The sequence below is a fragment of the Belonocnema kinseyi genome, chromosome 2 (genome assembly GCF_010883055.1).
Source record: "Belonocnema kinseyi isolate 2016_QV_RU_SX_M_011 chromosome 2, B_treatae_v1, whole genome shotgun sequence".
Classification (NCBI taxonomy): Eukaryota; Metazoa; Arthropoda; class Insecta; order Hymenoptera; family Cynipidae; genus Belonocnema; species Belonocnema kinseyi.
This window is the reverse complement of record NC_046658.1, coordinates 98174994-98198053: the sequence shown is the minus strand read 5'-3', so window position 1 is coordinate 98198053 and position 23060 is coordinate 98174994. Positions and strand designations below refer to the sequence as shown.

At 30.5% G+C, this 23060-nt stretch overlaps 1 protein-coding gene across 1 annotated transcript in view; it reads left to right on the top strand.

The window, feature by feature from the left end:
- The window catches only part of LOC117167588 (vacuolar protein sorting-associated protein 13C-like), a 94465-nt gene that overhangs the window by 23586 nt on the left and 47819 nt on the right, over nt 1-23060 (top strand). The window contains exons 17-29 of the mRNA XM_033352642.1: nt 901-998; nt 1086-1285; nt 2327-2506; nt 2598-2787; nt 6113-6276; nt 6380-6760; nt 12916-13082; nt 16331-16592; nt 19095-19161; nt 20079-20410; nt 20500-20641; nt 21263-21567; nt 21647-21818. Coding sequence (XP_033208533.1) covers nt 901-998; nt 1086-1285; nt 2327-2506; nt 2598-2787; nt 6113-6276; nt 6380-6760; nt 12916-13082; nt 16331-16592; nt 19095-19161; nt 20079-20410; nt 20500-20641; nt 21263-21567; nt 21647-21818 — 2660 coding nt within the window. The remainder of the gene's footprint in view (nt 1-900; nt 999-1085; nt 1286-2326; nt 2507-2597; nt 2788-6112; nt 6277-6379; nt 6761-12915; nt 13083-16330; nt 16593-19094; nt 19162-20078; nt 20411-20499; nt 20642-21262; nt 21568-21646; nt 21819-23060) is intronic.

Here is a 23060-nt window from a genome sequence, read left to right as displayed (position 1 = left end):
GCGCATACTTTGAATAAAATATTTGTTATCATTCTCTTGAAATAAATGTGTTTTTTTCTTGAAAAAATACCGGTTTCATATGTATACACCTGGTAGAATAAATACTCTTGTACGTTAATTCAGGGGGAAAAAATTTTAAGGGACTTCTAGGCCCGGTAATATTTCTAAAAAATTATTTTGTTTCATAAAATTTAGGATTTATTCCTCAAAAAGGAATACCTTCTAGGGATGAAAAAATGTTTAGTCTTAAATTTGTATTTTTTAAAGTGAAAACAAAGAAAGTTCATTTACAGACTTAGAAGGGCCAAGCGGGACCTATTAAAAAAATTTTTTTCTGAAAAAAGATCTCCTTCGCTCCGCTGGGAATCGAACTACAGAACTTCTGATTGTCCAACAGGTGCATTTTTTAAATTGAATTTTTCTGAAAAAAAGTTTCTTTCGGTAGAGCTTCCCATTGGGATGACCTTTTTAAAAAAATGTATTTAAAAAATGTTTAGTTCATAGATCCATCTAGTATGAAAGGACGCTATTAATTTCTGCTATTCTATGATGATAATACAGATTTCTTGACAAATTTGACTTGTGAGACCTAGAAAAATAATGCCTGTGTTTCTGAAAAAGGATTCGAAGAAGAAAATCTTTTTCCCGAAAAAATTAAATTGAAAAAAAATTTTATTCATAGCTCCATCTAGTCTGAAAAGTCATTAAGAATTTGTGCTATTCTCTAACGGTAATACAGGTTCTTTGGAAAATAAACGTTATGGTAGAATTTTTACACCAAAAAGAAGAAATTAGTGGTAGCATTTGCTTAATTGAAAACACACTGTTTTCGGGTACCCTAGTCGCTATCATTATTAATTAATATTACAAAAATGAAAACTATTCTAATTTTGTTTTCAGAACATGTTATAGCGAGAATATTCAAAATATTGAGGCTATGGTTAAACGGAATGCGGTTCTTTTCATCAAGACTGAATGCGATCCCCCTATTCCGCCTGGTAATTTGAATTTAGATTATTTTTCGTTTGCACGTAACTGAAAGGATTTTAGAAAGCTAATTGATTTTTAACTTTAAAAAATTATAGGTGCTATAAAACTCAGTTACTCGATTAGACTGAACACGTTTATCCTGAAACTCTGCAGTAAAGATGCAGATTTTTTGGTTTTTAAAATCATGGGAGTGGAGAATGATTGTATTTACAATGTCAATGAAAGAATGATGTTAAGAGCACATCTGACAAGTTTATCCATTGAGGATTTGGGCCATATCACTCTTTATTCTAAGGTAGCTACACAACTATTAATTATGTAGAAATATAGAGAATATTTTGCCTGAAAATAAGTTATAATTTATTCAAATTCAACAATTTTTCAAACATTTGTAAAAAGCGATGAATGAAAAATCTAGTTGCAAAAAAGATTGTTAAAAAATTGATTTTTGCAAGTTTGAACATTTTTCATTTGCAAGAATTTATATTTTATTTAAAGTTGCATCATCTGCAGTATAATTTTTATTCGTAAGATCATAGAAAAACTGAATGTTTAAATTCTAAACTTACAAAAATTTCGCATCAAAATAGAATTTTCAAAAAGAATTCAAATTTACATAATTTAGAATTCGAAGAACTTAGAAATGTACAATAAAAAACTGGAAATATAAAAGATTATAATTAAAATTTAAAGATCCTAAAACCTTCAAAAACTTTTTTGCGATTATGGTTTTTAAAGCTAAAAGTTACAAATTTATGGCTTATTTACAATTCTACAGATTAAAAATTAAGCATTAAAAAAATGACAGATAATTGTAGTCAATTTTTAAAAGCTTTACCTCCCAATTTTTTCTCATTTTATAAAATTGTTTGATGATTTAAGAAATTTAAATTTTGAGTATTATATTTAAAAATCATTTCTTTGGAATTAAGCAAGATTCAATTCAATAGATTCCAAAAATAATCTAATGTTTAAAGATTTAAATCTGAAATAAAATTACAGAATAATTAATTATCTGATAAAAAATAGTCCAAATTGTTCAATTTCAAGTATTTTTAATTTTTAACTTGTTCGATTTTTCAATTATAAATTATTCGATTTTTATGATATCATTTCGGTTCGTAATGTTTTTAGTGAAATTAAATTACCTGAGTATTAATTTTCCAAATAAGTAATATGTGCTTTTTCGTGTTTTCACACTTTATTTTTTTTATTTTTCAAAATGTTTAGAAATATAATTTAATTTAATAATCCTCAAAAATACAGCAGAAAAAATTGTATTGTAAAATCTCTAATAATTCTTTACGTTTTTTATAATATTTCTTAAATTTGGAAGATTTTGACAAACGAGGATGACAAAGTGTTCGACCTAAAATATGTGAGACACACCCCAAAACCATACAAGTGTTCGGAACTCGACACGAATAATGAAAAAGTCATGTCCGATGGAAGTTTTAAACTTTCCATTGGTAGGATAAACTGTGTTTTCATATCAAAAATTCTCTCCGATTGCCAGGTAATCATTCGAAATAATATTTTCATTTTTTATACATAATTTAAAAACTGAATATCTTAAAAACTTTTTTATTTTCATTTATTACTTGCAGCATTTTCTGAATCCATTTGTTAGTTTCCTACGACCAAGACTCGCCGGATATTTAAGAAATTTTTTCTTCTGGAGTATTGCTGAGTTTATGAGAAGCGAAATTAAACTTCAGGTCTCAATTGATCTTCAAGGGCCTACTTTTCTTCTTCCGCAAAAGAAAGACTATCCGAATCTTTTGGTATTCGACATAGGTGAGGATTAAAAAAAATGCACTCCTTAATCACCAGGGTAGTTGCAGAAATTTCTAAATTTATATACAGACTTCACAACCAAAAATGTTCTCAAACCAGGGGATATAGGTTGATTTTTTAAAGAAAATAGGGGAATAAGAGGGGAAAGAATCCGCATAAATAAAATTAATACAAATACAATATAGAACGTGTTTTATGTTCCTAAGATTTCTAGTCGAAATATATTGCATCTTTCCCCACAAATTTAAATTTTCAACGAAAAGACGAAGTTTTAATAAAAGATTTGGGTTTTGAAGTTAAAGAGTCAAATGGTTTAGACAGCTAACAAATGATTTGAGGTTAATTACTATTTGTCTGCGCTGGTATAAAACCAATATTTTATAATATTGATTTTAATTTGTAAGTTGTGAAAAAATTTACATTTAGCTCCGTTGGGATCCGAACCCAGGTCTTTCAGATTGCCGTTCTGATGCTCTTGCACACTAAGCTACAGAGAGAAAATTTAGAAAACAGTTGCCTTTTAAGCCCAAGAAGAAAAATTTTAAGCAAAATAAATGGTTTTCAATCAAGAAAGATAAATTTGCAATCAAACCGTTAAATAATTTTTAAAATTTCAACGAAACAGTTGAGTTTACAACAAAATATTTAAAATTTCAAGCTAGAGAAACAAATTTCCATCAAAACAGATTAATTTTAACTAAATAGCTGAAAAGTCGAATTTTCAAAAAATTAAACTTTAACCAAAAACAGTTGCATTTTCAAACAAATAATTAAAATTTCAAGCTATTTTTAAGAAAACATTTGAATTATCAATCTGAAAAGTGGAATTTTCAACAAAAAGGATAATTTTCGACCAACGGTGATGAATTCTCAACCAAAGATTTGAATTAAACAAAGTTTAAAAAATTGATTTTTGATTAATGAAATCAAATGAATTTACAAAAATATAGTTCAATTGTCACATAAATAGATGAATCTTCAACTAAAAAATGAATTCTCAATAAAAAGTGTAATAGTTTATTTTTTCATCCAAAATTTTTTTTCAGTTTTAATCAAGAACTGTTGAATTAACACTAAAAAAGTAATTTTAAACCAATCAGTGGAATTCTCAACCAATACGGATTAATTTTCAAACAAAAACGAGGAACTTTCATCCGAGAAAGATTTTTAGTAGATGCAGACAAGAAATGTCATCCAAAATATTCAATTTTTAAGCTTTCTACAAAACAGTTGCATTTTTAACTCAAAAATATGAATTTTCTGAACAAAATTATTGAACTTTCAACCCGTCAAAAACGAATTTTTAAACAAATAGTTGAATTTTTAACCGAAAATGATAAATTTTTAACCAAAAAATGTAATAATATCATTTTGACTTTGAAAAAAATTTTTCACAAAAATTAGCGAATTTTCAACAAAACAGTTCAAATTTCAAACAAAAATTATTAATTTTTCATTAAGATGACGAACCTTTAAAAAAAATCAATTTTTAAACAAATAGTTGAATATTCAGCCAAAAAATGAATTTTCATTCAAGACGATTAATTTTTCACTAAAAAATATAAACTTTTAATTAAATACATAAATTCAAAAGCGAACTTTGAACAAAATAGATACAATAAAAAAAAAAGGTTTTTCAAACAATAAGTTTAATTTCATACCAGAAAAGACGAATTTTTAACCAAATAGTTAAATATTTAACTAACGAAGAAAATTTCAAATAAAAATGGAAAGTTCAAATTTGTGGTTAAAAAACTTAATTAAAAAAACACAATTTTTAAAAATTAGTCTAATTTTCAAGAAAATATTTCCATTTTAAAGTCAAAACAAAACTAACTTCTTAGAAGGCAGTTTAATTTTCAACACAAAAGTTCATTTTCAACACAGAAAGATGAATTTTTAATTTTCAGCATTCAGTTTAATTTTTAAATTTTCTAATTCAAAGATGAATTTTTCAAAAAGGACGATTGTGTGACAAAATAGTTCATTTCTTACCAAAAGATTACTTTAAAAAATTTGAATTATTAATGAATTAATTGAATTTTCAACTAAATAGTAGAATTACAGGACAGCCGAAAACTTAATTTTCAAAATGCTCTAACTTTTCTCTGACTAGTTTTTGATTATCCCTGAACATTAATACTTAAAGACCAGAATCCTAATCTTGTAACATTTTTCATATAGAATATTAAAAAAAAAGAAGCACACAATTTTAAATTTATCACATTTTAATTTATTATTCTTCACATTTACTTAAAAAGTGCTCCTTACAGAGATTCCCTCACTTTTGCAATTTTGCTTTCAAAATCCTTGACTTATCCCTAACGCTCCCTTACTAACAACATTTGCTGACATTTTCCTGATTCCCAAGTTTTCCCTGACCTGCGGGCACCCTGAATTTTTAAGAAACAAAAAAAAGAACTTTTAATGTAAAATTGTTACATTTTTGCATTGTGTTCTATAAATTCAGTTCGAATTTGAGATACATTGTTCTTGCCCCAAAAATCAGGTCTCTATAAAAAAAGTTGTCTCTGATTTTGAGAATTGAAATAATATTATCAGTTAAAGTTAAAATTAGGTTTTACGAAAAAAGTTGAAAACTTATGAGAACAAATTTTTAACAATAGTTTTTCTAGTTTAATTTTTTCTTACTGTCGGTTCTTTGCAATTATTAAAAAATGGGTGAAGTTTAATAAATCATAGCTTATTCTTTCAGAGAAAACATTCCATCTAACTCTACTGCTTTCCGTTTGAAGAATAAGTAAATAAGATTCAAATATAGGTATTTATTAAAAAAATGTTTTCTTTTTTAAAAATTGTTGTAACGACCACAGCTATAGAAAAATTTACTTTCAACATTAAGAACAGTAAAGTTTTAGCAAAATTTTTTCTTGAAACAATAAGCGATTAGTTATTAAATTTCAATTAATTTTCAAGAATTGGTAATAAGTGACAGTAAGAAAAAATTAATTGGTAAAAAGCATTCTAAAAATAATTGTTTTTAGTACGTTTTAACATTTTTTATTATAAATAATGTTTTTTATTTGAAATTACATCATAACATTATTTTTATTCTTAGAATCATAGAAAAACTATTTTTTTAGAGATCTGATTTTTGGCACAACTACTTTCAGCGGAGAAACGAGAAAAAAAGGAAGTTTCTTGAAAATAGGCGTAAAAAAGGAATTCTTAAAAAAAGGGAAAAAGAGGGAAATAGGGAAAAGGTTGTGAAGCCTGTGCGTATTAAAAAATAATTTTTTATGTGCAAAACCCCTAAATTTATCAAAAAAATTAATTGCATAACTACTTCTTTCTTTCTTTTTAGGTACTTTGACAATTGAAAACTTTCTAAAAACGAGCGAACTGGTGAAACATGTAAAGATTAATAACGAATCAAATATTTGTGTGATTGATAATATTTTGATAAAACTCAATTCGATGACATTATCAAGAGCCATCATGACTCTTGGTGGAAATTTGGAAATTCAAGTAAGCTTTTCCATGTTTTTCAAAAACTTTTTCAAACAAAAAAAAAACTTTTTAAACAGAAAATGTTTAAAGCAGATTTTAAGAAAAAAAAAATATTTTTCAGGAACCTATCGTTGAACCAATGCAACTTCGTTTCGACATAAAACGAAAAATAGTGGATCGTAAAGTCGTGGGTCGTCAAAGGCACGATCAGTGTTTGTGTCACATTCAAGGTTCGTTAGATACGATAACAATGAATTTAGGACAAAAAGATCTCGCCTCGGTTTTCACCATCTGGGAAGACAACTTGTCAAAAACATTCCTAGCAAGAAAAATCTTGGGATTTGATGCAGATTCTTTAAAAAAGAAAATTGCCAAAAATGAAGACGCAATAGTAAAGAAGTTGGAAGAATTCTTCTCACAAAATGAACATCCGGTGTGCGAAATCAATTTGAGAGTGATTTTAGATGGGTTGCAACTGAATTTATTCTCAGACACAGAGGAGGTATATTTCGCTCGAGCCGGTTAAGAGATTTAAATTCTGACAAGAGGCATTACACATCGTTAGTTTCTTTATTTAAGGGATCGTTCAAAAATCACGTTACGCCATTATGAACATGTTTTCCACCCCCCCCCCCAAACATTTTGTGGTCAAAATTTGTTCCTCGATTTCATTTGACAAATGCCTGAAATAAAACGTAATATTTTAACAGACTTCACAGCCCAAAATTTTAACTTGCAAGACTGGGGAATTTTCGCAAAAATAGGGAAACAAATTCTTTGACATAAAATTAATGCATATATGTGAAGAATATTTTTGATTAATTGCTAAATAAAAATAAATATTTTTAAGAGAAAAAAATAGTTTAAATTTTTTTTCACTAAAAGAATATTTTCAAGGGGAAAAAATATTAATTTTCTACCAAAAGAGATCAATTTTCAAGGAAAGAGTTCAATTTTTAAAGATAAAAGTAGAATGTTTCAGGAAACAGTTCACTTTCAAACAAAAACTACCAAAACAGATGCATTTTTAACAAATAGTTAAATTTTCAACAAAGAAATATTTGTCGGTCATAAGAGGAAAGAAATTTGAACAAAATTGTTGAATTTTCAACCTATAAAAGCGAATTAATAATCAAATGGTCTACACAAAAAAGAGGAATTTTCAATTTATTTAGATGAATTTTTAATGAAAATAATACAATTTTTAATCCAAAAAGACGAATTTTCAACAAATATTTATATTTTTAAACCCAGAAGACAAATTTTCTAGAAAATAATTACACTTTTAAATCAAAAATATAAATTTTCAAGAAAAAAATTATTTTTTAACAAAATATTTGACTTTTAAATCCGACGATATGATTCTTTAACAATAAAATTCATTTTTAACCAAATAGTTGAATTTCAAACTAAAGGCGAATTGTTTTCAACGGAAAATTGCAGAACAAAATGGTTCAATTATTAACTGAAGGGATGGATCTGCAGCCAAAAGAATACATTTTTTTAAAATTAGTTCAATTTTGAGGGATTCAGTTAAATTTTTAATCAAGAACATTAACTTTCTCCCAAAAAAAAAGAATTTAAAGCAAAAGACATTAATTAATTTAATTAGTTAATTTTCAGTCAATAAAGGAGTCGTAAAATTTTCATTAAAAATATTAACTTTACAAAAAAAATTGTTACATTTCTAACTAATAAATTAATTTTTCAACAAAGTAGTTTAACTTTCAACCAAGAAGTAAAATATTCAATCAAGAAGAGTATTTTCTACGCAAAAAAACCGAATGTATAAAAAATTACAATTTTCAACCAATAATGGAATAGTTAGGTTTTCAATTAAAAAATTGATTTTAAACTAAATAGTTCAATTGATCAAAGATATGGATCAACTACTGATATAATTAATTTTTAACAGAGTAGTTCAACTTTCAACCAAGCAGTTACATTTTCAATCAAGGAGATTTATTTTCTACCAAGAAAGACGAATTTAGAAGAAAATACATATATTTTTAACCAAATTGTTGAATTTTGAATTCAAACGGATCAGTTTTCAACAGAAGTTGAAATAGTTGAAAGCTCATTTGAAAAATTAATTTGCTTCTACAAAAGAACGAATTAAAAAAAAAAGCGAAATCTTCAACCAGTATAATGGATTTTTTATCAAAGAATTTTAAGTTTCGACCATACAGTTGAGTTTTTAATTAAGAAGAAGAATTTTTTACATAAAAGAGGAATTTAGAACAGAATGCATCAATTTCCCACCAAATTGTTAAATTTTCAACTAAAAACGATTAATTTTAAACCAATAATGGAGTACTTCAATTTTCAGTTAAAAAAATCATCCTCCACAAAAAAATAGAATTTTGAACCAAAAAGATGGATCTTCAACTAATAAAATGAATCTTTCACAAAGTATTTCATTTTTCAATCAAAAAGATTATTTTAAAACCAGAAAGATGAATTTACAACAAAATACGAAAAGTTTTATCCAAACTGTTGAATTTGTAAGTAAAAAAGATCAATTTGCAACCAATAATGTAATATTTACATAAGTTAGAAAAAAATAGTTTTTACAAAAAAAAATTAATTTTCTGCTAAGCAGATAAATCCAAAATCAAATAGTAGATTTTTAAACCAAAACAGATGATATCTGGACTAAAAATATAATAGCAGGCTTTTCAATTAAAACGAATTAACTTTCTATTAGCAATATTCAGGGAAACTAGCACATAGAAACAAACACAGCATTTGCGAATGAAGAACAATATAATTGGAGTTACGCGATAAATGTACGCAGAGGTTGGAACACATTTAAATTAACAAATCCAACACTTCTCCTTGAGACAACCTCTGGACAAACAATTTACACTTTAGATAGTCCTAGTAAATGAAGACATTGTTCATGTTTAGGCCTGGGTAACGCCTTGGCCGGAACATCAGATGCCACGTGTTCCAAGACCACTTGACCACTTGTTTTCAACAAACAATTTTGTTGACTTGACACCTGTCGTCACTAGTTCCACCAGAAATTTATATCCAGTGAAGGAACGCCTGTCATCTATGGGTCCTCTGCAATCATTGAATCGACTCAACACACTTGCCATGTGAGCTAAATATGGACGTCGCTACCTGCTGCTCCGTAGACTTTCCGTGGTCTACTAGGTCGTCCAGTGCGCACTTTACGTGGCCTACCTCGTCTTGTTGCACCCACAAGAGCTGGAACATCAAATCCAAGGAAATCCTCGCCTTTCGAAGAATTTTCTTCATCATAGCCACCCTCGTCGTTGGGAATCACTTGCACATCCTCCATGACCGGCTGATCGGAGTCTCTATTCTTGTAGAGATCAATTTTGACTACGGGTTCGTCGCATTCTGTTTCATCAGAATCACTTGATGATTTTTGCTGAAGAAATTCTTTCAGATGAAAATCCTTGGAATCCTCGGTAGAACGGATCGGAGTTTCCTCCAAGAAAATGATATCCCTAGATGTGCTAACCTTCCTTTTATTTTTCAGCGAGACACGGTACGCCCTGGATTCCGCGCTGTATGCCAGGAAAATTCCTTCTTCTGCTCGCGGCTCGATTTTTCCTATGCCAGGTGACCTGTCCTCTCGTAACTCTTCACTACGAAAGGGTCTGAAGTATGACACATCTGGAGGCTTCCCAAACCAAGCTTCGTATGGCGTCTTTTCGTTAAGCTTTTCAGAAGTTATTCTATTGCGGACGTAATTCTCTGAATTGACAGCCTCTGCCCAAAACGTTGCTGATAATCCTGATTCTATCAAGAGAAATCTTGCTGTGTCCATCAGTGTTCTGTTAGGCCTTTCAGAAACTCCGTTCTGCTGTGGATTGAAGGCAGCTGTCAATCTTCGCATTATTCCGTGCGTCTCCAGCTGCGCGCTCACAAGTGCTCTGAAATGTTCAAATTCACCCATTGCTTCACTCTTATGACTGAGGAATTTAACCTCACACCACCCAGATGAATCGTCGGTGAATGTGACAAAATGGCTTTTCTTTCCGAGCGAAGCGACACGCATCGGATCACAAACGTCAGAGTGTGTGTGTGTTCACCCACTGCTGTCACTTATTCAGATACCTTCGGAAAAGAAAGGCGACACATCTTCCCCTTGATGCAAACACTGCATTCGAAATCTTCGCCCAGACCATCGACACTGATTCCTTGAATAGTTCCAGCCCTGATTCAAATGTCTGATCAAATGTCCTAGCCTGATATGCAAATCTTCAAGGGAATTTTTCTTCGGTTTCCTAGCCGCGGCGACTACTTCGGAAATCTTCTTACACTCGGGGACGTCTGGATCTCGAAAATAATATAATTCCTTTTCACGTTTCGCAGTAAGCAACACTTTCTCGTCTTGATCAACTACCTCGGCCTTGGTACTTGTAAAAATTACCTTGTAACCTTTATCAGTAATTTTTCCCACCGCGGCAAGGTTTGTACGTAAATTCGGAACGTACAAGGCGTCGCGAAATTTTACCGCTTTTCTCGTGCCATTGACTTCCGTCACAGATGAGGTGATACCTTTTCCCAGCATTTCCGTATTTGCTCTGCTGGCTAGATTAACTTTTCCCCGATTACAATTTTTAGTAATTTCCGCAAACAATTCGATGTCGTTGCACATATGCGATGTACTACCGCTATCGAGACACCAACCATTAAATTTTGCACCATTTCCGATTTCAAATATTTTGTCTGTTGACACATCCAACACTGTGAACATAGACATATCTTCTTCGGAATCTTTATCTTTTGAGGTTTATTCCATTGGATTTTTCGCTCGATGTCCAACTTTATCGCACTTGAAACGCTTCATCTTCGAATCCTTTTTGTTGGGTCACCTGTTCTGTGTCGCCACTTTTTCGCGGCCATCGCGTGTTGAACCGGATTGCGATTTGGGTTGTTACGCGCCTCGAATTCTTCCGCGACCTTGATTCTGTGTGTTTCCAAAGACGGCAGTTCATCACGTGATGATATTGCACACCTTAAATTCTCGAAACTGTCTGGTAAACTGCGCAGGAGCATCACGGTTAATAAATACTTGTTGATTTCGACCTCCAGCTCTGCCAACTTGTCTAAGATGTCGAAGAATAGTCGAGAATGTTCCCATGCGTCGTCATCCTGCATCTTCATGGACATCAAATGATTCAGTAGTGCAGCTTTCCGCGCTGGGCTCTTGGACTGATAAATACCTTCAAACAAGGTCCAGATTTCTCGTGCGGTCACACAACCCTTTATTTGCTTGATTGCAGACGAGCTTTTTGCTAGCACAATATCCAACTGTGCCTTTAAATCAGCCTCCTTCCATGCACTTACAGCTCTCTGAGATGCTGCATCACCAGGAATCACTTCGGGCTTCACTTTACTTATACTTACGTAACCCCAAGCGTCATTCTTTATAAGAACTGCTCGCAATTGGATTTTCCAAGTGTCGTAGTTTTCCTTTTTGAGGACTTCAAATCTCAAACCGGTTGCACTCATCTTTATTTCGATGTACTATCGAACTTTCGCGAACCGACACGTCAAAAAAAACCCGAACTGTGACTTGGCAAATTTTATGTTTCTGAAAATGCACCTGAGCCCAGAACCTGTTAACAATATTCAGGGAAACTAACACATAGAAACAAGCGCAGCATTTGCGAAAGAAGAACAATATAATTGGAGATCAAAAAATACAAAAGGTCTTGCACAATGGTTATGAATCACCTAACTAGTTTGGTAGGTTTTGACGTGACAAAAACAAAGAAACGTCGTACGCGATAAATGAACGCAGAGGTTGGAACACATTTAAATTAACAAATCCAAAACTTTCAACAAAAAGTAGTTGGATTTTCTTATTGGGTTCTATTAATTCAGTACGCAGGTAAGCGAAAAAAACGAAAAAAAGGGGAAGTTTCTTGAAAACAAGATGCTTTACTTGTAAAATAAGACAACTAATTTTCAGTTTTTTATGCATTTAAAAAAATTAAAATTCACAATGATCTTTTCTACGCGTGATGTCCAATTCTGCGTTAACCCCTCCCTTTCCGCCATAAACTTATAAACCACTCCCCCTTCGGCAATGTGACGTCGTTTTTGAACGCCCCCTAATTTCTTTTTTCTTATCGATTACTTTCAGTTATCCGCTCTCATTTTTACGATTCTATTTTCTTTCGTACTATTCAGTTTCGTTTTCAAATTCTCTCTTTCTTCAATGCACTTATTATATCTTACACTCTGCATTTTGATTATGGCTGTTGACTTTTGACGAGAAAAAACACAGAGCTAATAACTCAAGTTTTATTACGAAAAATAATGTTGTGGATTACACTCAACTCTCGATATAAGAACGGTTTCCAGAATGGCTTGCAGTGGCTTTTAACATAAATTCAGACAATCAACACGTAAACAGGTAGAGCCGCATGAACAATTTCTGTTGGATTTGGACGCATGACGCAACCTGATGTAACTAACGCGATGAGATTGCAGCCTTCAAGCTGTTTGTCACGCTTGACTGCACAACGCTTCGCTTTCGGCCCCGCGGTTCCTTTCATCACGAAACTGCGGAGACCATCCGATCTAGTAATATCGTGAATCGGCGGTTCTTATATCGGGAGTCGAGTGTATAAATATTTGTAAAGAAAATTCTTTTATTTCTCACAGGTTTTAAGCTCGCCTGTGCGAGATTTGAATCATGGATTGTGTAAGCTCGTTTTTGGAGAAATGAGTACTTCATTAGAACTTTTCAATAATAAGAGCCTGTCGATAAAAGTCTCTGTCCGAAGCTGTGAATTGGAAGACATGCGCAAAAGGGCAGCTATTGTTAAAAAGTAAGTTGTTATTCGAGATTTTTTATTACATTTATTACATTTTTTCCTTCAATCATTCCCGTATAAAAACTCCATGGCTTTTCCAGGTTTTCTACGTCAACTTAAAAAAAATACAAGAAAATACAACATTTCTCCGACTGTCATAGTTCGTTAAAAAATGTTTCAAATTTAACAAAAAAAAAATACATTTAAATAAAAAAAGCTAATTTTTGCTTGCATTTTATTGTAGAAAAGTAAAAAGATTAACAACAAAGTATAAGTTTCTAAAATTAAAAAATTTGTTTAACTTTTGATTAATTTTTTTTACTTTTTTGTGAAAATCGACAAGGCATTAGAGAAAACTACAGCATTTTACCTTTTTTATTTTTGGTGTTTGACGGCATCAAAACTCTTTTAATTTTACGTAAATTATTGTAGAAAATTAAAAAACATTACAAAAAATACAAGATTTCACAAAAGTTATAATATTGAAGAACTGTACTTTAAATTATGTTGTAAATACTGGTAGTTTATTGTAGAAATTTACAATTTAAAAAAATATATAAATTTTTACAAGTAATACTTTTAGAATCTGCAACATATAAGTTTCTACGAGAAACTGCAATTCAGAAAAAAATATTACACTTTTACCAAGAACTTTTGCTATTATAATAAATCACAGAACAAACAGCAATTTCAGTCATCCACACATTTTTTAACATCAAAAATGTACCTACCCTGGTGAGAAATTTTTTATAAAAAAGATCAAAAACCTAAAACTATTGTTACAGGAATCTACAGATACACACAATAAATTACAACTAAAATTACAAGAAAGCACAACTTTTTTCTATTATTCTGACGAATTTTGTATTTTATCTATATTGCATTTTATTGCAGTTTTAATTTCCTACACGAATTTACAAAAAAGTACAACTACAAGAACCAACAGAAATTTACAGATTTATCAGCCAAATAAGTGTCCTTTTTCAACATAGGATGATAAATATTTTTATTGTCTTGTAAGCTTCTTCCATGCCTTAAAACTTCCAACATAGACGCTTTTTTATAATATCGATCATGTACACATTTTAATTTAAAATTATCTTCTTGCAATATTCTTAATATTCGTCATTCTAGGTCGAAAAAGAACTACGTTTGGCTACAAAACCTGTAAATTCCTGTAGATGCTTGCAGTTGTAAATTTGTATAGTTTTACTTTTTTGTAAATTCTTGTAGGAAATTAAAACTATAATAAAATACATTATTTAATAAGATTTAAAAAAGTACAAAATTCATCTCAATAATAGAAAGAAGTTGTACTTTCCTGTCATTTTGGTTGTGATTTATTGTATTTATTTTTAGATTCCTGTAAAAATGTTTTTAGTTTTTTCGTACTTTTTTATAAAACATTTTCAACTTCTGTTAAGTGACTTCTATTTAATTATACAACATTTTACTGATCGCAAACTAATTTATCAACGATTTCTTATTATTCAATAAAAACCTTGGTACACATTTTTTTAAAATACAGACTGCCAAGATCTATGAAAACGTTTTTACAGATGATCGAAGAAAATTAGACATTTTCTAATAATCAATATTTATAAAAGTTTAAATAATTTTGATGTTAATTTTTTTGTCTGTAAGGCCTATAATCAATATTTTTTAGTATTGATTTAAAATTGTGAAAAAATGCTCTCTACCATTAAATCAATATTACAAAAATATTGCTTATAGATCATGTAGACGACAAAAATTAAAATTATGAATACATTTGCCTGGTCAAAAACCTTAACAACAAAAATAAAATTACAAATTACTATTTGCAATTATAAATGACTACTAGGATAAATAAAAAAATGTAATTCATTCAAGTATTAAATATCGCATATTTTTAGGAGTTGTCACTAGATTTTTGTAAAGAATTAAGAATTTCTATAAAGTTCAATGAATACGTAACTTATTAAATTTTTATTTAAAATTAGGAAATTGTAGAACCCTGAATCAATTATTTTTTACAACTTCATATGAAACTGTTACCCTCGTAGAAAGCTTTAGTTTTTCAATGAAAATTTAAACAGTATTCTGATTTTCTAAATTTTGAAATTTCTTAAAAGCAGTAAGAGATACGTGAAAACTGGATTCATATTAATTCCATTCCTTGAATTCCTTCAAATTCTTCTATTTTCACTCCAGTTTTACTAAAATGAATGAAATATTTTGGATTTTTTTTTGTTTTTAAACATTTATTTGAATTTATTTCAAATTCATCCCAAATTCTTATTAATTCATACTAAATTCTTTTGAATTCTTTGAATTCGCTCTGAAGTATTTTAAACTCTCCTTAAACTCTTGAAGTTTTAGACAGAAAAAATTAATTTTGTTAATATTTTTACATTTCTTTCAATTGACTTGAATTGTTTTGAATTTTATCGAATTCTTTCTTATTTCGCTTATATTGATTTAAATTCACTCTAATTGTTATTTAATTATTTTTAAACCATATTTTTTCAATTTTTCGTCAATTGACTTAATATTCACCTTGAATTGTTCTAAACTCACTATAATTTTACTGAAATTAACGGAAATTTGTGGATTATTTCAATTCATTTGGATTCTTTTGAATTTTACTTGAATTGATTTGAATTTACTCTAGATTTTCATGATTTTATCCTGCATAAGTTCAAATTTATCTGGAATTTTAATCACTTTGACTAAATTCGTTTGAATTCAAAAGAAAATTATTTAGAACATTAATGTATCTCAGTCTCTTTTAGTCAATTTTGGTCACAAAAGACATTTTGAAGCAATCTTTAAATTATAAAATTGTGCATTTCGAAATTCATTTTTCTGCGTAATATTTTTAATTTATTTATCATGAAGAATACTCTCTATGTATTTTAGAAAGTAATCATGTGCATATTATTTTAGAAACAAAATTTTTAGAGGCCATTTCGATTAATTGATTGTGAAGAAATTACAAATTTTCGTATTCTAAGCCCGATAACATTGAACAAATATTGGTTTATAGTTTCATGAAATTCAGGGCTCATTCCTTAATAAATAAAAATTCTTTCTAGGTGTGAAATTTTTTTTTAACATAAAATATGTTCTGTTTTTACGAACCCTAAGAAAATCCGTTTTTCGACCTAGAACGGCCGAACAAAGGGGGGGGGGGGGAGACGTTAAAAAATTAAAAAATTCAAGTTTTTATTGGGCACCCTAATGTTCATCAAGATTAAAATAATCTTTTTTTTTTATCGCAGAATAATTCAATCACCGGCCAAAAGAATGGGAATTAATTCCGATTCAGGAGTTTACATATCGATGCCTCCAGCGCTGGATTTTTCCTTCACCAGGACATCGACAGGAGATACGTGTTTAGATATGCTCGTGGAGGAGTCACGAGTCAATTTGTGTGTACCATTTTTGTTAGATTTAGGCCAATATTTTCTGGATTCGATACCTGGTGAACAAATCGACGAAGGGGTCGTTAACGAGGGTTATGAGTGTAACGACCATGAAGTTGTAAGTTTAAAAAAATGTCATATCCTATATACATTTTCATGTAAAAGATATTTAGTCCTGCCAAATTTTGTTATAATTTAAAAGCGTTGCTCATAAATAGTTTTTCGAAATTTTCTCCTTTTACGTTTAAAGATTATTTTTCAATGCTCGTTGTAATCAATTTATCTTAATTATTATTTATTAATTTTACTCATAATGCAAATCAAAACTCTCAATATTTTTTCTTAAAACTGCGGTTCCATTAATTGTAAAGGTGGGTTGAATCAAATATCACGGTTTAAAATTAAGGGGGAGAGGGGGGGCAAACCTAGCAACGGTACAAAGATGATCACGTATTTTCTAAATGATCTCTATGGGCGTGAGTAGTATAAGTAAAAGCATAGTCGGACATTGGCTGTGCGTTGACTTGTACTACTGAAAATCAGTTGTAAAAGTCGACCCATATATGCCAAAGAATCATCTTTTATTTTTTTAATTTAATTTTTGCAAAACTTCATTTTTAAAATTGCCTGATTTTTCTCTGAATAACTATAGAGGAATTTAAGAAAATCCAAAATTTTTTAAAGATTTCAAAGGATTTAAAAAGAATTCAGGATAAATTAATGATAATTCAGGGTCCTGTAAAATCTATTATACCTTAGCAGCTTTTGAAATATTTTATATACTCGTTAAAATCTTTGGAAATCTAATCAAATATTATATTTTTATTTTGTAATCCAATTAATTGAGTAGAATTGCGTGGATTTAGAAGAATTCGAGTAAATCCAAAAAATATCAAAGACTTAAAAAGAATTTAAAAGAATTCAGAATAATTTAATAAAAATCGAGGTCCTGAAAAATATATTAGAATACCCTGAGAGCTTTTAGGATCCTTTAAGATCATAGAAAACCTTGGAAATCTTATAAAATCCCATGGAATTTCTTACAATATCCAAACACGTTATGGGTCCTATAAAATTCTTTAAAACCTCGTAAAAATTTTGTAAGTCCCTTAAAATCCTTACAAATCCATGAAATTTTTTTAATTTCCTCATAATGCCTTGGAATCTTTTAAAATATCCTAAAATATTTCAAATCCTTTTAAATACTGTAAAATTATTTTAATTCTTTTAAATAATGAAAATCGATTAAAAATTCATTAGAGTTAATTGGAAGTTATTTCAAGTCTTTTAAAATACCCTCAAATATTTTTAAACCTTTGAAATATTTGAAATCTCTTGACATTTTTTTTAACTCTTTAAAATGCCTTTGAATTTAAAAAAAGACCATCGAATCTTTCCAATTCTTTCAAATAGGTATACCTTTAAATCAATAAAATCAATTGAAAAATACTTGGTATCTTTTAGAATCCTTTAAAATCTTTAGAAATATTTTGAAATATATGAAGATTTTTAAAATCCCGTGAAATTCCTCAATTTTTTAATACATTTTTTGAAATCCACTGAAATATTATAAAATTCCGTTAAATTACAGAGAATTTTATTATATCTCCTGAAATAAAGGCAAATTTATTAAAATACCTTGAGAGTTTTTAAAATTCCTTAAAGTCATTTAAATTCTCGGAAATCTTATAAAATCCCTTGAAATCTCTTACAATATCCTAAGACCTTATGGGTCCTATAAAATCGTTCCATATCTTTCGAAGTTCTAGAAAAATCTTTAAAAACTCGTGACAGTTTTTTTAAATCCCTTAAAATTATTAAAATCTTTGGAAATTTCTTTTCATTTTTTAAGCTCTTACAAATTCCTTAGATTTTTTAAAAATAAATTTAAATACTTCAACTGCTTTAAAATCTATTGCAATCCCTTTAAATCTTTTCAAGTCCTTTGTAATTTTTAAAATCCTTTGCAATCACTTCAAATTATTGAAATCTAATTAAAATGCCATGGAATATTTTTTAATACGCTCAAATATTTCAAGTCCTTTGCATTGTTTTGAAATTCCTTGAAACATTGTAAAACGTTTGAAAATTTATTAGAAATTTAAAAAATACCCTAACATCCTTAAAATCCTTAAAAATAACTTCAAATTAATCAAATATTATATAATTAAAATACCCTAAAACATTATAAATCATGTGTAATCTTTTGAAATCCCTTGAAACTGTTTAAAACTCTTGACTTCAGTGGATTTATCTACAAAAAGTGATTAAAAAGTGATTTGAGGAAAAAACTGACTAAAAATGACTGTGGTAACCCTGATTCCTTCACTTTTGTCATTTTTTATTTTAATCACTGACTTTCGTCTGATTTTGAGGTTTTCTCTAACCTATGGCCACCCGCTATTTTACACGCTCTACTTTAGTCCCGGATGCAAAAAAAGTACTTTACGCCCGCTTCAGATGTCCTCAAAGGCAAAATCTCAATGCATGTTAAGGACAAAAAGCACTGTCCCTGCGGCTCAGCTGTAACTCGCAATTGCGTCAATCGCCTTCTTTCCGCCCTTGATACATAATGTTCTACTAAATTCTCAAATCTGACTTGATTTAAATTATTTTTTAGTCAGTCGATACAGAGCAGGAGTACCGAAGTTCGCTAGATCTTAGTCTGATCGCAGAAGAACAATCAGGTATTTTTTTCGATTACTTACATATACGAGGTCTATCTGGAAAGTGTCTGAGCTTGTGGTGTACAAGGAGTAAGATTTAATCCAGTCAAATCCAACGATCCTCCTACTTTTGGAAGCACTCTTTGAAGTTGTCTTTCAGAATAACTAGCAGCTGATTCGTCGCATTCTGTTTTATTTCTTCTACATCTTGAAATCGTTTTCCTTGTAGAGGATACTTCAGTTTGAGAAACAGCCAGAAACTAAAGGTTGCCAGGTCAGCTTTATATAGCGGGGCATATTGTTCATCTTCTTTGACTGAAATTCAACTGTTAGAAAATAAGGTTTTTGATTGAAAATTAATTTTTTAATCTTAAAATTTGACGATTCCATTTTTCGTTCAAAAGTATCCACTTTTCCACAAGTGAAGCTTAAAATTTCTGAAATAATATTTTCTGCATTTCCGAGGTTTCCCTTTATCTTTCCTACGGTTAAAAATGATTCTCATTAATTAACACTCGCAATCGTTCCACATTTTAAAGTTTCTTGGCTGTTGCGGGCCTTCCAAATCGAGAATCACTTTCTAATCACTTCCGGATCACTTTCCGAATCATAAAAATGATTTCCAAACATGAATGACAAGACTTTCAGAAAACTTAGTGCACACACTTTTTTCGGTGCGTTCCGTCGTCATGAAATGCGATGCGTGCGTAGTTAGACGTTTACGCAACTGCATACGCCAACCGACTGAAGATTCGCAGGTGCATGTCACTTAGTAAAGGGCCTCACAGAGGTCCGCCCAACATTTTAAATATCTGTTTTTGAGAATAGCACAGCTAGGTAGGAAGTTACAACACAAGGTCGGATACTTTCCGAAGAGACCTCAGGAATGAAATATAAAAAATAAAAATAATTATTTAACCCATACCTTGCACTCGCAGGTTCATCAATTTCAATAAGAGTCCGAAAACCAGAGCTGCTCCTCTTCAGCGATCTGAGTGCTAGTAACGCCCATGCAATTTTATTCCAAGCAGAATTGATGATCGAATCAAGTCGACACATGAGCTTGTCGTCAATTGTCTGCACATTATCGGACGTTCGGGCCAAAAGCAAAAGTCAACAAAGATACCTGCGACAATCTCCGCACTGGGTTTTGCTTCCTTGTGACGTAGAAATCTGTAGGAAAGAACAAGTACAAGATGTACAAATTACTGCGATTGTAAGCTCGATCGATCTGCACCTTTCTGTTGGGACTATATGTACTTTTACGGAGGTAAACTAAATACCTAAATTATAAAACAAGGTCACATTTGTATGATCGCGTTCTGGACTCTCGATGATAAATTAAACATTCTTTCACAGATCATCAATGAGGCATTGAACTTCTTCAAAAGGTCTGACTACGAATTGGCTTCTCACACGATAACAAGAGATTCCAGTTCGCAGAATGATCTTTGGTCGCCAAAACCCGTCTCCCACATTCCCTATAAGGAAACTGAGAAGGGTGAGTTCTCTAATTTATTCCTTTAAATTTAAAAAAGACCAATTTTATATGAAATCGGGTAGTCTGACCCTGGTGAAGCCACGGAATTGTTTGTGGCTAAAATATATTGTTTTTTCAGTAAAAATGCGATATCTGTTCGGTTCTCATTTTGGGCGAACCTAACGATAAAGCAAAAAACTACCATGAACTTAGGTCCAAAAGGATGGTAGTTTTTCATTTTTTCGTTAGGTTCGTCCAACAGCAGAACCGAGTAGATCCTCTTCCTCTGGCATGGTCGGTAACAAGCATGGTAAATCACGAAAGCAAACATCGATTTAGGCACCGGTTTTATCCAGTCTCATTTTAGATAAATAGTAAAATACTCCACTACTGCGATTTTGGTGTTATTGTGGTTGCGCTAATAGACCGAGAGTCTTTCTACACCTGAGATAATATATATAAAAAATTAGACAAAATGGCTTCTCCGTTTGGCCTCAGTTTATGAAGTCCAATTTACCGATGATTTTCAGGGACCTTGACCTCTCTGACCCACCCTAATTACCAGGGTCAGACTACCCGATTTCATATGAAATCGATCATACATTTTCTGAACAAATATCCTGTTTACCATCAAACTTTCAGATTTCTCGAGCCACTCTCTAGCTTCTTCTGAATGTGATAGTCAAATAAGAGTTTTTGAACTGAAACCAGTATCGATTCAAGTGCAACTGGAAATAGAGGAAACTGCGGAAAGAATTTCGATAATAAAAGCAGAATCGGAAATCAGTGGAACTATCAGTGACTGGGATAGCAGCAATTTCCAGATGCAATCTAGTTTGAAGCTTTATGTCTATTGTTATAATGTTAATACTAAGACATGGGAACCATTCATAGGCCTCTGTCCCACAAATGACGGTCACTATTTACCATGGATCCTGACATTCAAAGTAGGGAGACACCATTATTTACTTAAATTAATAATTATTTGATGGAATTACGTAATTATTTTTAAACAATCCAATTTAGATGTACCAAGATGAAGCGTACTCCTTGAGTTCTTGGCTGAACTTCTCTCAACAACCGATAAGAAAAATTCTCCCAAAAAAAAGGAAACGGGAACTAGACAGTAGTGAAGATGAAGCAAACGAGGATATGGTTTTTATACCTCCCACTCATGTTACGTCTTCGAAAATTTCTGGTACGATTTAAATCAGACGTTAGGTATTGTCCATAAACTAAGTTACTAATTTCAGGGGAGGGGGGAGGGGGTCTGCACCAAAAACTACGATGGGTAACAGAGATGAGGGGGAAGGGGAAATTAGAAGTAACGTTACGAACTTAGATAACAATTAGTACGTTTCCTGATGATAAATTTTAAAAGTTTGCCCCTTTTCTCATTTGTTTGCTTGAATGCGAATAAGTAAATCCAAATATTCTTGCTTGAAAAGTCTACTATCATATTTTTATTTAAAAATTCATCTTCTTTGGGTACAAATTCCACTTATTGGTTGAACATTTAATTATCTTGCTGAAAATGCAACTCTTTTGTTAAAAAGTCATATTTTTTGTCAAAATCTCATCTATTTGGTTAAAAGCTGATCTAAGTTGTTACAAATTCGTTTTTTGGTTCAAGATTCATCTCTGTTATTGAAATTGTAACCATTCCATTTTTAAAAAATTAATCTTTTTTATTAAAAAATAATTTTGGTTCTGGTTAAAAGTTATAATACTTGCATAAAGATTATTTGTTGTTGTTGTGAAGACTCATAATTTTAATTAAAATGTACATTATTTGGATCAATAATTGAACAACTGTGTTAAAAATTCCTTTTTTTGGAAAAGAATCATCTGTTTGATAGAAAATGTAACTATTTCATTTTTTATTATATTAACCTTCTTGGTTAAAAAAAACATTTTTTAGACTCATCATTTTAGTTAAAAATTCGTCTGTTTAATGGAAACTTAATGATTTGTTCGAAAATATTGTAAATTGTAATTGTAAATTGATCTATTTGGTTGAGGATTCAACTATTTGATTAAAAATTCGTCAATCTTGTATAGATTTCCACTGTTTGAAAATTAGTTTCTTATTGAAAATTAAATTTTCGAACTTAAACTTTCATGATTCCATTTTTTGTTTCAAAAAATATCTTCAGTTAAAAATTCAACTATTTGTTTAAAATTAATCTTTTCTTTTTGAAAATTTATCTAATTGCTTGAGAATTAAATAATTTGGTTAAAAACATGCATGAACAAAAGCATGCATCTGAAGTCTTCCGTTCCGCGACTGTACATCTCACGCCGTCAAGGGGGTCGCGGAATATTGAGTCTTGAATGCTTTCACAACAGGATTATTCTGGGTACAGCACATAGAGTTGCAAATGGAAGAGACCCTCTTCTTAAAATGGTCAGGAATCACGAAGAAGTGGGCAAAGGAGCG